General features: G+C 40.7%; 1 protein-coding gene across 1 annotated transcript; it reads right to left on the reverse strand.

Moving 5' to 3' along the window:
- Window positions 1-2,868: 2,868 nt before the first annotated feature.
- LOC134080331 (uncharacterized) lies at window positions 2,869-15,208 on the reverse strand. Its single transcript, XM_062536719.1, has 2 exons — window positions 15,125-15,208; window positions 2,869-5,112 (listed from the first exon to the last, which is right to left on the reverse strand). Exon 2 carries the CDS (start codon window positions 5,109-5,111, stop codon window positions 4,317-4,319), a length of 795 nt encoding a protein of 264 aa, XP_062392703.1. The 5' UTR covers window position 5,112; window positions 15,125-15,208; the 3' UTR covers window positions 2,869-4,316.
- Window positions 15,209-16,319: the final 1,111 nt, after the last annotated feature.

The following is a 16,319-nucleotide window of genomic DNA, read 5'->3' on the forward strand; positions in this document are numbered from 1 at the left end:
TAGAAGTTTCACACACACACACACACACACACACACACACACACTGATCCTAAGTGTGTTATAGTTTTCATCTTTACAATGAAGAGGTCTGACCTTACAGTAATCCACCATGGGCAATGCTAAAGTCACTGTTACAAACAGTGCAGTGTGCAAGACTCTGCCATGACGCTACTGTACCATAAACATTGAACTAATTAATTTAGTTCGGGAGAAAAGAGATAAAAGCCCGCCTGCACTGACAACGTATCGGTTGATATAGCGAAACAGCCCAGTCAGATGCTTGTTAGCGATTGAAAAAAACTGTAGTTCCTGTTGACGCCAAGTGCGTCCCAAAGTCAGTACTGTAGTTTGGGTATTTAGCGCCCTCTCCTGGTGAGAGTGAAAACTACGGCCACAAAGACATCTCTTTGGGTTCTATATACAGTATATAGTAGTAGTGTGTGCGTGTGAATAATAATAATAACTAGAAATGTGAATCCAAGGAATAACCAGTGGATGAAATGCCAAAATGTGTAGTTAAAACAGACAGTAGATATGGTTACTAAGGTGTTGCTAGGGTAGACATGGGGTGCCTCTCAACATCCCTCCTCGATTCTCGATCCTCGGTCCTCCAGGCTCATTCCCACTGATCTATAAAGAACACTGGATAGACTATCCCATCGTTGACGCCCCATCATTCTTTATCTAGATCAGTGGGGATGAGGATTGAGGAAGGAAGTGTCTATAAAAGACAAGTGAGAGGCACCCATGGTGGTTGCATAGTTTAATTATAGCAACAATAAAGAGTGTAACTATAGCAACGCTAAAGAGTTTAACAATAGCAACACTAAAGAGTTTAATTACAGCAACACTAAAGAGTTTTTTGTATCTCAAATTAATGTTTCCAAAATCATTTTAGCGATTCATCAACTCCTAACAGGGTGAACAGCACCTCTGCATTCGCTTCGCGGCCCTCTATCGGCTATAACCGCACTATGTAACTTTACCAGATCGGGTATACCTGTAGTTTGATGAAATGAGACATAAGAAACTACAAATGGGACGTGCTTCGATGTCGTCATACATCATACTTTCATAAAATCATGCAACATACCTAGGCCTGCCTACCTTGTCCAGTATTCCCTCAGATTAGAAGAAGATTTTAGCGCTCTCCGCTCATATTGTGACCAATGTGAATGTAAAGCTGGTCTTTATTTGAAACACACACACATATACAGTATAATTATTCATACATTCTATATACTGACATTTCTGATATTCATACCAGCAAACTGTAATCATATTACAACTCCACCTCTTAAATTCAGCTGTCTGGTTGAAGCCTCAAAATGTTGTAAACAAAGTATCATAGTTGGCTAGCTTATCATACTCTAGTACTGATATTAATCATACTAAATTAATAAATAAACGCAATATGTGGCGGCCGGTGCTGAATCTGTGGGAGTATGTGTGAAGTGGGAGACACTGCTTGTCTGTGGACGTCGTTATTTGCTGGATAAACAAATGGCGTGCATGCGACACAGGAAAAGTGCTTTAGTGTCGCTTTAAAGTTGATAGTGTGAAAGTAGACAGTTTAACAGTTGAATATGGATAGCTTAAAGCAACACCATGGAGTTTTTCAACCTTTTGGGGTTCGGGTACGAACCGGTACGAACCAAAGAACTACAAAATTCGACTGCTTTACGGCATATAGGGCCCACTTCCCCCACCACTTCCTCAAATTCTGTGCGAGCGTTGAATAGACAGTTGGTGCCTTATAAACATGAGCTACGTGATCTTTTGGCGTTTGAAAAAAATAAAACCCATGGAATTATATTCATATGATGATATGCTGAAATGCATGCTATGGGCCAGGCTACCTGGAATAGCTATAGCCTACATTTCACACGCAACGCAGGCAGTCCGAGTTTGCCCAAGACGTGAGAACTCCTCCTGCAGAAATCGGCTTATCAACAAAAGCACGTGTATCCTAGCTCTGTCATCTAGTCACTAGATTCTAGTGTCATCATGCTGCCAACCAAACTGCACGGGAGCTGGTTATGTGTGCTAGTTTATAGCTCAACGTGTAAATCTACCGCCTAAAGGCTACTGACCAAACAATTATCTTGAAAAACAAAGTTATCACGTGTAAGATTCTGTCATCATATTATAAGAGCTCTGCCTCTCCAAACATTTTGGGCGTGCAAATATACGACACTATGGACGTGAATACCATAGAATACAATATCTGGTGACCATCGATTTTATTTTTATGTTATAAAGACACTAAAAATGACCACCCTAGATTAGGCTATTGCTCATAAATATCGTAATCGTTTTGTTTTTTTTAAAAATAAGTAGGCCTAATGACCAACAATAACCAACATCATCCCAATACCGAGAACGTGCACATACCTGAGCTGAAAGCCTAGTTTTACAAATGTATCACAACTGGTATCGTAGTAGGCTACCACATAATTTAATATTTAATGTGCAGCCTCAATCTAGCCTATAGGCTACTGTACGCTATGTCTAACTTGCTTCTGGTGTAACCGTGACAGATTTTACGACATGTAGAAGAAATTGCCGTTTCCCAACTGTAGGGGGACCCCGAGAGCAAAACTTACATGGTGTTGCTTTAAAAGTTGTTGAATTTAATTGACAATTTAATTAATGTTGATAGACAGACAGTTTAATTGATGTTGATGGGTAGATAGATTGCTTTAAATGGATGCTAATGCATATAGTTTAACGGATGTTGCTGAGTTTTATGGATGTTTAATGTTCTGGATGTTTACGGATGTTTAATCAGTAGTGCAGGTGTAATATATTAATTCATGAATTACTTGATTATTTAATTACTTAATTAATTGCATACGGTAGTCTGGATCAGGGATGATGTGTTTATTTTCTCGCAAGCAAAACAGGTACATCATACAGTAAACTTTAAAACAATGCTTGAACCTCTACATGTCTCCATGGAGACCACAAATACTCAGCAACAGACACCGTTAATCTTCAGACTGCTGTCCATAGAATATTACAGGTGCTCTATAAGCAATCTGTACTGTATATGTTTACACAAATCATATTCATATTAAAGGTGCTCGAAGCAATCTGTGTATGTTTACACAAATCATATTCATATTAAAGGTGCTCTAAGCAATCTGTTGATGTTTACACAAATCAGAGAATATTAAAGGTGCTCTAAGCAATCTGTTAATGTTTACACAAATCATATTCATATTAAAGGTGCTCTAAGCAATCTGTTCATGTTTACACAAATCAGAGAATATTAAAGGTGCTCTAAGCAATCTGTTAATGTTTACACAAATTATATTCATATTAAAGGTGCTTTAAGCAATCTGTTAATGTTTATACAAATCAGAGAATATTAAAGGTGCTCTAAGCAATCTGTTGATGTTTACACAAATCAGAGAATATTAAAGGTGCTCTAAGCAATCTGTTCATGTTTACACAAATCATATTCATATTAAAGGTGCTCTAAGCAATCTGTTGATGTTTTCACAAATCAGAGAATATTAAAGGTGCTCTAAGCAATCTGTTGATGTTTACACAAATCAGAGCGCTAGCTCGTCCCCCTTTCTCTCCCTCTTACATGCAACTGACACTCTCCTGAATGCACATCTCGTCAGTGATTGGCTGGAACAGTTTGTTATGTTTCATGGTGCAGGCTGGACCAGTGATTGGCTGGAACAGTTTGTTTCATGGTGCAGGCTGGACCAGTGATTGGCTGGAACAGTTTGTTATGTTTCATGGTGCAGGCTGGACCAGAGGTGGAAAAGTCCAGCTTCAGAAAGTACAAGTCCAATCATATATTGGTTCTACCTGTGCACTTAACACAGGTGATCTCATCAATTAGCTGCTCTAGCTGGCTGAAGAGTTATGCTAATTCGAATCAGCTGTTTTAAGTGAGTTTTTAAGTTTACACTCCAAAACGTATGCGTTGTATTCAAATGTATAGGCTATTAATAGTTTAGGCTTTGAGGGCTCTGGGCTTGCTTGCTTTCTCAGTTAGTCCTTGATGATGGTTGCTATAGACCTCAGACCAGTCAACAATACTACAGTCATTCTAAGAATATTAACAATACTACAGTTGTTTTGGAATATTAGGAATACTACAGTCATTCTAAGAATATTAACAACACTACAGTTGTTTTGGAATATTAGGAATACTACAGTTGTTCTAGAATACTAACAATACTACAGTTGTTTAATGTTTTAAAGTGTTACGTGATAGAAATATCACGTTTTACTGGTCAAATCAGTGGTGTTATTTCCAAACATAAATATAACGTTTCTCATTGTGTGAAATATTACGTTTTGCTGGTCACATCAGTGGTGTTATTTCCGAACATAAATATAACGTTTCTCATTGTTTTAGCCATCTCCTTCTGCCTCTCCTTCTCGACCTCCTTCTCCTCGTGCGTGAGGAAGGAGACGTCGATGACCATCTCCGAGCCCTCGGCCCAGGTGTGTGTGGCCTTCAGGTACAGGTCGTTCCTCGTCCACTCGTACCTCCCGCTGTTCGTCACGTTGTAATCCACGTAGCAGTAGAGCTCGGAGCAGGCGCTAGAATCACCAATCGTGCTCTTGACGAGCGCCACGCTCTCCCGCACCTCACGCCACGGCATGCCGAGCTCTGCCGCCACCTGCTGGTCTGCGTGGGGCTGGTCGGGCGCGAGGACGGTGATCTCGTGGCCATTGGGAGCGTGTGCGGAGATCTGCTGGTCTGCGTGGGGCTGGTTGGGCGCGAGGACGGTGATCTCGTGGCCGATGGGAGCGTCTGCGTGGGGCTGGTCGGGCGCGAGGACGGTGATCTCGTGGCCGATGGGAGCGTGTGCGGAGATGTGCTGGTCGGCCGCGAGGACGGTGACCTCGTGGCCGATGGGAGCGTGTGCGGAGATCTGCTGGAGCACCCGGTACGTCCACTGGCTGTCCGACTCTGCGTTCCTGAAGACCACACGCCCTCCGCACCCCACGACGGCCCCCCCACTCTTCTCCAGCCGCAGCAGGCCGCCGCTCGACTCCACCACCTTCCCGTGCTCCAGGTACTGCACCTCGTGCTCCAGACTGGCCGGGTGGCGCACGCTGAGGGCCGCGTTCCCCATGCTAGAACAGAAAGACACCAACAGGACTGAGAGGGTTAAAAAGACAGCAACAGGACTGAGAGGGTTAAAAAGACACAAATATCGGTTAAAAAGACACAAACATGACTGAGAGGGTTAAAAAAGACACCAAAAAGACTACAACAGGACTGAGAGGGTTAAAAAAGACTACAACATGACTGAGAGGGTTAAAAAAGACACCAACATGACTACAACAGGACTGAGAGGGTTAAAAAAGACACAAACATGACTGAGAGGGTTAAAAAGACACCAACATGACTACAACAGGACTGAGAGGGTTAAAAAAGACACCAACAGGACTGAGAGGGTTAAAAAAGACAGCAACAGGACTGAGAGGGTTAAAAAAGACACAAACATGACTGAGAGGGTTAAAAAGACACAAACATGACTACAACAGGACTGAGAGGGTTAAAAAAGACACCAACAGGACTGAGAGGGTTACAAAAAGACAGCAACAGGACTGAGAGGGTTAAAAAAAGACACCAACATGACTGAGAGGGTTAAAAAGACACCAAAAAGACTACAACAGGACTGAGAGGGTTAAAAAAGACTACAACATGACTGAGAGGGTTAAAAAAGACACCAACATGACTACAACAGGACTGAGAGGGTTAAAAAAGACACAAACATGACTGAGAGGGTTAAAAAGACACCAAGATGACTACAACAGGACTGAGAGGGTTAAAAAAGACACCAACAGGACTGAGAGGGTTAAAAAAAGACAGCAACAGGACTGAGAAGGTTAAAAAAGACACAAACATGACTGAGAGGGTTAAAAAGACACCAACATGACTACAACAGGACTGAGAGGGTTAAAAAAGATACCAACAGGACTGAGAGGGTTACAAAAAGACAGCAACAGGACTGAGAGGGTTAAAAAAGACACCAACATGACTGAGAGGGTTAAAAAAGACACCAAAAAGACTACAACAGGACTGAGAGGGTTAAAAAAGACTACAACATGACTGAGCGGGTTAAAAAAGACACCAACATGACTACAACAGGACTGAGAGGGTTAAAAAAGACACAAACATGACTGAGAGGGTTAAAAAGACACCAACATGACTACAACAGGACTGAGAGGGTTAAAAAAGACACCAACAGGACTGAGAGGGTTAAAACAACAACACCAACAACAGGACTGAGAGGGTTAAAAAGACACCAACATGACTACAACAGGACTGAGAGGGTTAAAAAGACACCAAAATGACTGAGAGGGTTAAAAAAGACACCAACAGGACTGAGAGGGTTAAAAAGACACCAATATGACTGAGAGGGTTACAAAAAGACAGCAACAGGACTGAGAGGGTTAAAAAAGACACCAACATGACTGAGAGGGTTACAAAAAGACAGCAACAGGACTGAGAGGGTTAAAAAAGACACCAATATGACTGAGAGGGTTAAAAAAGACACCAACAGGACTGAGAGGGTTAAAAAAGACACCAACATGACTGAGAGGGTTACAAAAAGACAGCAACAGGACTGAGAGGGTTAAAAAAGACACCAATATGACTGAGAGGGTTAAAAAAGACACCAACAGGACTGAGAGGGTTAAAAAAGACACCAACATGACTACAACAGGACTGAGAGGGTTAAAAAAGACACCAACATGACTACAACAGGACTGAGAGGGTTAAAAAGACAGCAACAGGACTGAGAGGGTTAAAAAGGCACCAAAAAGACTACAACAGGACTGAGAGGGTTAAAAAGACACCAACATGACTGAGAGGGTTAAAAAAGACACCAACATGACTGAGAGGGTTAAAAAGACACCAAAAAGACTACAACAGGACTGAGAGGGTTAAAAAAGACACCAATATGACTGAGAGGGTTAAAAAAGACACCAACAGGACTGAGAGGGTTAAAAAGACACCAAAAAGACTACAACAGGACTGAGAGGGTTAAAAAAGACACCAATATGACTGAGAGGGTTAAAAAAGACACACACATGACTGAGAGGGTTTAAAAAGACACAAATATGGGTTAAAAAGACACCAATATGACTGAAAGGGTTAAAAAGACACCAACATGACTGAGAGGGTTAAAAAGACACCAACATGACTACAACAGGACTGAGAGGGTTACAAAAAGACACCAACATGACTGAGAGGGTTACAAAAAGACACAAATATGGGTTAAAAAGACTTGAGGGCCGCGTTCCCCATGCTAGAACAGAAAGACTGAGAGGGTTAAAAAAGACACCAACAGGACTGAGAGGGTTAAAAAGAGACCAACAGGACTGAGAGGGTTAAAAAAGACACCAATATGACTGAGAGGGTTAAAAAGACACCAACAGGACTGAGAGGGTTAAAAAAGACACCAATATGACTGAGAGGGTTACAAAGACACCAACATGACTACAACAGGACTGAGAGGGTTAAAAAAGACACCAACAGGACTGCGAGGGTTACAAAAAGACACCAACATGACTACAACAGGACTGAGAGGGTTAAAAAAGACACCAACAGGACTGAGAGGGTTAAAAAAAGACACCAATATGACTGAGAGGGTTACAAAAAGACACAAATATGGGTTAAAAAGACACCAATATGACTGAGAGGGTTAAAAAAGACACCAACATGACTACAACAGGACTGAGAGGGTTAAAAAAAGACACCAACATGACTGAGAGGGTTACAAAAAGACACAAATATGGGTTAAAAAGACACCAATATCACTGAATGGGTTAAAAAGACACCAATATGACTGAACGGGTTAAAAAGACACCAATATGACTGAGAGGGTTACAAAAAGACACAAATATGGGTTAAAAAGACACCAATATGACTGAGAGGGTTAAAAAAGACACAAACATGACTACAACAGGACTGAGAGGGTTAAAAAAGACACCAACATGACTGAGAGGGTTACAAAAAGACACAAATATGGGTTAAAAAGACACCAATATCACTGAATGGGTTAAAAAGACACCAATATGACTGAACGGGTTAAAAAGACACCAATATGACTGAGAGGGTTCAAAAAGACACAAATATGGGTTAAAAAGACACCAATATGACTGAAAGGGTTACAAAAGACACCAAAAAGACTACAACAGGACTGAGAGGGTTAAAAAAGACACCAACATGACTGAGAGGGTTACAAAAAGACACAAATATGGGTAAAAAAAAAGAGCAACATGATTGAGAGGGTTAAAAAAGACACCAACATGACTGAGAGGGTTCAAAAAGACACCAAAAAGACACCAACATGACGGAGAGGGTTACAAAAAGACACCAATATGACTGAAAGCGTTAAAAAAAGACACATGACCTAAAGGGTTAAAAAGGACACCAATATGACTGAAAGGGTTTAAAAAGACACCAATATCACTGAATGAGTTAAAAAGACACCAATATCACTGAATGGGTTAAAAAGACACCAATATGACTGAGAGGGTTACAAAAAGACACCAATATGACTGAGAGGGTTCAAAAAGACACCAAAAAAGACTACAACAGGACTGAGAGGGTTAAAAAGACACCAATATGACTGAGAGGGTTACAAAAAGACACCAATATGACTGAGATGATTAAAAAAGACACCAAAAAGACTACAACAGGACTGAGAGGGTTAAAAAAGACACCAATATGACTGAGAGGGTTACAAAAAGACACCAATATGACTGAGAGGATTAAAAAAGACACCAAAAAGACTACAACAGGACTGAGAGGGTTAAAAAAGACACCAATATGACTGAGAGGGTTACAAAGAGACACCAATATGACTGAGAGGGTTCAAAAAGACACCAAAAAGACTACAACAGGACTGAGAGGGTTAAAAAAGACACCAACATGACTGAGAGGGTTACAAAAAGACACAAATATGGATTAAAAAGACACCAATATGACTGAGAGGGTTACAAAAAGACACAAATATGACTGAGAGGGTTCAAAAAGACACCAAAAAGACTACAACAGGACTGAGAGGGTTAAAAAAGACACCAATATGACTGAGAGGGTTACAAAGAGACACCAATATGACTGAGAGGGTTCAAAAAGACAAATATGGATTAAAAAGACACCAATATGACTGAGAGGGTTACAAAAAGACACAAATATGACTGAGAGGGTTCAAAAAGACACCAAAAAGACTACAACAGGACTGAGAGGGTTAAAAAAGACACCAACATGACTGAGAGGGTTACAAAAAGACACAAATATGGGTTAAAAAGACACCAATATGACTGAAAGGGTTAAAAAAAGACACCAATATCACTGAACGGGTTAAAAAGACACCAATATGACTTAGAGGGTTCAAAAAGACACCAAAAAGACTACAACAGGACTGAGAGGGTTAAAAAAGACACCAACATGACTGAGAGGGTTACAAAAAGACACAAATATGGGTTAAAAAGACACCAATATGACTGAAAGGGTTAAAAAAGACACCAATATCACTGAACGGGTTAAAAAGACACCAATATGACTGAAAGGGTTCAAAAAGACACCAATATCACTGAACGGGTTAAAAAGACACCAATATGACTGAAAGGGTTCAAAAAGACACAAATATGGGTTAAAAAGACACCAATATGACTGAAAGGGTTAAAAAAGACACCGATATCACTGAACGGGTTAAAAAGACACCAATATGACTGAAAGGGTTCAAAAAGACACCAAAAAGACTACAACATGACTGAACTGGTTAAGAAAGACACCAACATGACTGACAGGGTTGAAAAAGACACAAAAGACACCAATATGACTGAAAGGGTTAAATAAGACACCAATATCACTGAATGGGTTAGAAAAGAAAGCCACCAATAGGACTGAGAGGGTTAGAAAAGAAAGCCATCAATAGGACTGAGAGGGTTACAAAAAGACACCAATATGACTGAGAGGGTTCAAAAAGACACCAAAAAAGACTACAACAGGACTGAGAGGGTTAAAAAGACACCAATATGACTGAGAGGGTTACAAAAAGACACCAATATGACTGAGAGGATTAAAAAAGACACCAAAAAGACTACAACAGGACTGAGAGGGTTAAAAAAGACACCAATATGACTGAGAGGGTTACAAAAAGACACCAATATGACTGAGAGGATTAAAAAAGACACCAAAAAGACTACAACAGGACTGAGAGGGTTAAAAAAGACACCAATTTGACTGAGAGGGTTACAAAGAGACACCAATATGACTGAGAGGGTTCAAAAAGACACCAAAAAGACTACAACAGGACTGAGAGGGTTAAAAAAGACACCAACATGACTGAGAGGGTTACAAAAAGACACAAATATGGATTAAAAAGACACCAATATGACTGAGAGGGTTACAAAAAGACACAAATATGACTGAGAGGGTTCAAAAAGACACCAAAAAGACTACAACAGGACTGAGAGGGTTAAAAAAGACACCAATATGACTGAGAGGGTTACAAAGAGACACCAATATGACTGAGAGGGTTCAAAAAGACTACAACAGGACTGAGAGGGTTAAAAAAGACACCAACATGACTGAGAGGGTTACAAAAAGACACAAATATGGATTAAAAAGACACCAATATGACTGAGAGGGTTACAAAAAGACACAAATATGACTGAGAGGGTTCAAAAAGACACCAAAAAGACTACAACAGGACTGAGAGGGTTAAAAAAGACACCAACATGACTGAGAGGGTTACAAAAAGACACAAATATGGGTTAAAAAGACACCAATATGACTGAAAGGGTTAAAAAAAAGACACCAATATCACTGAACGGGTTAAAAAGACACCAATATGACTTAGAGGGTTCAAAAAGACACCAAAAAGACTACAACAGGACTGAGAGGGTTAAAAAAGACACCAACATGACTGAGAGGGTTACAAAAAGACACAAATATGGGTTAAAAAGACACCAATATGACTGAAAGGGTTCAAAAAGACACCAATATCACTGAACGGGTTAAAAAGACACCAATATGACTGAAAGGGTTCAAAAAGACACAAATATGGGTTAAAAAGACACCAATATGACTGAAAGGGTTAAAAAAGACACCGATATCACTGAACGGGTTAAAAAGACACCAATATGACTGAAAGGGTTCAAAAAGACACCAAAAAGACTACAACATGACTGAACTGGTTAAGAAAGACACCAACATGACTGACAGGGTTGAAAAAGACACAAAAGACACCAATATGACTGAAAGGGTTAAATAAGACACCAATATCACTGAATGGGTTAGAAAAGAAAGCCACCAATAGGACTGAGAGGGTTAGAAAAGAAAGCCATCAATAGGACTGAGAGGGTTTAAAAAGACATGAATATGACTGAAAGGGTTATAAAAGACACCAAAAAAGACTACAATATGACTGAAAGAGTTAAAAAAAAAGACACATATGGTCTAAAAGGTTAAAAAGGACACCAATATGACTGAAAGGGTTTAAAAAGACACCAATATCACTGAATGGGTTAAAAAAGACACCAATATGACTGAATGGGTTGAAAAAGACACCAATATGACAGAAAGGGTTAAAAAGACATCAATATGACTGAGAGAGTTAAAAAAGACACATATGACAGAAAGGATTAAAAAGACACCAATATGACTGAAAGAGTTAAAAAAAAAGACACAAATATGACTGAAAGACAGCAACATGACTGAGAGGGTTAAAAAGACACCAATATGACTGAAAGGGTTAAAGAAAGACACAAATATGAAATATCTATTAAGAGTTAAAAAAGACCGGAATATGACCTATTGAGGGTAAGATACAAACATGACAGATCTATTAAGAGTTAGAAAAGATGTGACAGATCGATTTAGGGTTAAAAAAAGACACTAATATGACAGAGAGGGTTAAAAAAGACAAATATGACAGATCCATTAATGGCAAAAAAGACACGAATATGACAGATCTAAAAAAAGACACAAATATGACTAATTTATTAAGGGTTAAAAAAAGAATGGTTTCAAAACAGACAATGTGGAATTGTCCTTTTATCTGAATAGTCTAAACATAATTTACATTATCTGTGGGCTTGCCTTCGATGTATCGGAAAAGGTTCCAGAATTAAATTTGACTGTTTGTTTTATCCAAGTCAAGTTTTAACCCTTTAACCGCCACGGTCGAGTTAACTCGACAAGATGCGGTACTGTTTAAGACGGCCGATTTTGTCAAACAGGGTGTCAAATTTCATTCAAACTCCCTGCCACTAGTTGGCAGACATGTCATACTACGTCCCCGACTCAGAATTACGTCATGCTTCTATACAAAATATTCGAGCAAGGGCACTTTAAACTCGTGCGAAATATCAGCTGAGCTAGCTTGCTTGTGAGCCATTGTATCAGAGCGGTATTGTGAACGTAAACGAGTATTAGCATTAGATAATCGTCTAAACACATGGAAAAAGTTTACCAGGAATGAAGTGTTGGGTCTTCTGTTCGCTGACAGTTATTCTGAAGGGAAATATCTGCCTTCAGAAGATGACGAGGATTTGTTTATTCACACGCGTCTCCGCCTAGCAATGCTGAAGCTGCAATGTGAGAGATAAGTCCTACACCAAGCACACACGTGGATCCTTTGCCCAATGTCAGTGTTAGGAACATTATTTCACGGGTCTATGTGTTCATAGGGAAGTTAGAAGACCCTCATCAGACGTGTTATTTGTGTAGAGAACGACCGTGTTGGTCGGGGCACTGTCATTTTATCGCGGCAGCCATTTCGCCCTTTCGTTTTCATCGTGCCTCTCCATAATTGCGAGGACAGGTAACGTGATGGAAAATTTGTCTAATACTATTGGGTATGTCGGTATGGAGGTCGAAGTGTCCATAGGAGAACTGTGGGGCATCGTAGCAGCAGTATAGTTGCAATGAGAATGAGAACGAAAGCCACTCCACTCGGGAGGCGCGCGTGGCAGATCCAGGTTGCCGTCAGACAAAATAGGCAACAGGTAGGCAGTGTGGGTTGATTTTTTTATGTTATGCCTTGCAATGAGAAGTAGGCATATCGTGAAACAGTTAGCAGACCCTCATTACGTGTTAGTTGTGTGGAGAACGAAAGCTTATGGCCGGGGCAATGTGTGGGGTTTTTTTGGTTTTATATCGGGCTAGCCATGCTCCCTCGACAGTGACCGTGTGCCTCTCCATAATCGGAGGAGGACGGTAATGTAGTGGAGCCTTTGTCTAATATCAATAGATGTGTTAGACGAGGTCGAAGTGTCCATAGGATAGCTTGGGGAAACGTAGCAGCAGTGTAGGCAGTCGCAAGGAGAATGAGAAAGAACAGCCATGCTGATTTTCTCCACTCGGGAGGCGCGCGTGGCAGACCTTACTGCAGGCTGTCGTCAGACACAATAGGCAACAGGTGGGCAGTGTGGGGTGGGATTTTATGTTATGCCTTGCATTGAGAAGTACCGTGAAACACTACAAGAAGTGTCACCTGGATGAATAGGGACTCATTATATTTACAATAAAAAGCCTGCTACAGAAATGTGCATTCCCATCATCTTTCCATTTATTATTTATTAGCCTACACTATTGATTTACTATTTCCCTGACCATTTAGTATGGCACAATGTGTGTTCTTTTTGTGTGTACATGTCCTTGTGATGTGAATGTCTGTCAACTAAAAATAATAATAAAAAAAAAACCTCAAAGTGGCAGATCTAAAGGCTATAGTCAGACAAAATACAGGTGTAGGCAGTGTGTGGTGGGCCTTTGTGTTGTGCCCTGCAATTAGAGGTACCACACCATGAAACACTACAAGAAGTGTCACCTGTATGAACAGGGATTCATTATCTCTATGGCAAAAGGCCTGCTACATAAATTCGCAGCATCATCATCATTCCCATCATCTCGCTATTAGTAGCCTATGATGATTTACTATTTCCCTGACCATTCAGTATGGTACAATGTTTGTTCTTTTTGTGTTTTCATGTCCTGGTGATGTGTATGTCTCTCAGCAAAAAATATTAATAATAATAATATTATTTTTTAATAATAATATAAAAAAAATCATAAAAATTCAAAAATCAAGATGGCCGCCACCATATGACATCATTATGACGTCATAATATGCAAATTAGTTGGATACATTTAATCCCTACATAAACTTTGGGTCATCCTTAATATTTCTCTGATTTACAGAAAGTCTCTATCTCTTATCACTTTTAAGTTAAAGCCTTTTGAAATTAATATGTCAAAATTTAATGTTTTTGGAAAAAACCTCTGGCGCCTAAAGGGTTAAGTCAAGTCGGCAAGAGCTCCTGAATATCTTTCTCTCACTCACTCTTTCACTCACTCTCTCACCTACTCACTCTCAGGGCTCCTGAATACCTACTGTAGCCCTCTCTCTTTCACTCACTCACTCTCTTTCATTCACTCTTTCACTCACTCACTCACTCACTTTCATTCACTCACTCTCTTTCTCTCACTCTCTCTCTCTTTTTCACTCACTCACTCTCTTTCTCTCACTCACTCTCTCTTTTCACTCACTCTCTTTCTCTCACTCTCTTTCTCTCTCACTCTCTCTCAGGCTGCCTGCTGTGTGTGTGAGGAAACAGGAAATGTGTGTGAGGACAAAAACACGCCCATTAGCCTCTGTGTGTCAGGAGCATGATGTGAATCACACACTACACACACACACACACACACACACACACACACACACACACACACACACACACACACACACACACACACACACACACACACCACACACACACTACAGACAACACCCGCACGATGAACTACTGTGTGTTTGAAACCAGTGAATTCTAGGAACAACATTGAGAACTACACACAACACACACACACACACACACACACACACACGACACAACAGCAGTGGTGTGTGAGTTTTCTTGTCCTATGCGCTTGCGTGGTAGCAGAACTCCACAAGTAGCCCAGCTGGACAGAACACGGACACCATCGACGGGAATGTTGGAAACGGAACATTCTAAAGAACATCTGGCTCCATTGAGTTCTAAGAACCGAAGGATTCTAAGAACCTTTCATTGTTGAGGAACAGAATGTTCCGGTAGAAGTTTTAAGATGAGTTAGTTTTACCTCTAGTGCCGAATGAGTTCCTCCTCCTCTTCCTACTCCCCGAGCTCGTCTGACTGACTGTGTGTGTGTGTGTGTGTGTGTGTGTGTGTGTCTAGTGCCGAGTGAGTTCCTTCTCCTCTTCCTGCTCCCTGAGCTCGTCTGACTGTGTGTGTGTGAGTGTGTGTGTGTGTCTCCTCCTCCTGCTGCTCCTTGCTGACTGTCTGAGGCAGAGGCACGGGTACGTGTGTGTGTGTGTGTGTGTGTGTGTGCGCGTGCGTGCGTGCGTGCGTGTCCTCGCTGTTGAGAAAGGCGTGGAAGTGGATTCTGATTGGCTAGCCTTCACTCCTCATTCGGATGGTATCTGTGGTGTGTGTGTGTGTGTGTGTGTGTGTGTGTGTGTGTGTGTGCATGGACGTCAGTTTGTTTTGAAATGTGCTGGGGACAGAAACGCATTCGGAAGTGCATTTTCAGAAGTGCTGGGTACAATGACACATTCATTTTCTTTATCTTTTGCTCAGGTCATGTTTTGAAAGACGCTGTCCTAATTACTTATGTAAATGAATAAAAATGTATACAAAAATGTGATGTCCGTCCGACACGTTTTATGATGAAGAAAGACTTACGTTTTCAAAAAGCATTAGACATAATGTTCTGCTTCATGTACATGTTAACTGCATGTTTGCATTAGCCTACAATAAACTAACAAACAAACAATAAGATTAAGCCTTATAAACTGTGCTGCTCCGGTATTTTTCTCTTTTTGATCAACTTGTCCCCTGCCGTGGATGCACCAGTTGCTTGTAGAAGAGCATATCTATTCATTTTTTGAAGTTCCCTATATGTCATTTATTGACTTCAATAGGCTACACGTATTTCCCGTTTACAAACAAAATTAGAGGACACCGGGTGGCCAGTCACATCGTTTTAAAGTTGCAACAAATGATTAGGACTCCATAACGCCAGGTCAGCGCTAGTAACAATGTTGCAGTTGTGGCTGATACGGCTCTGGTGGCTGCTATGTGTTATGAATTTTAGGCTACATTTGAGTTTTTAGCAAAATTGAGTTTGAGGGTTTTTTTTTTTTTTAAAGTGGTGGGTACAAAATGACGAAATCTGATGAGGACGCGTCCTCACCGTCCCCATCGCAATCGACACTCTGAGGTGTGTGTGTGTGTGTGTGTGTGTGTGTGTGTGTGTGTGTGTGTGTGTGTCTATG

This window comes from Sardina pilchardus, chromosome 1 (assembly GCF_963854185.1).
Source record: "Sardina pilchardus chromosome 1, fSarPil1.1, whole genome shotgun sequence".
NCBI classification, from domain to species: domain Eukaryota; kingdom Metazoa; phylum Chordata; class Actinopteri; order Clupeiformes; family Clupeidae; genus Sardina; species Sardina pilchardus.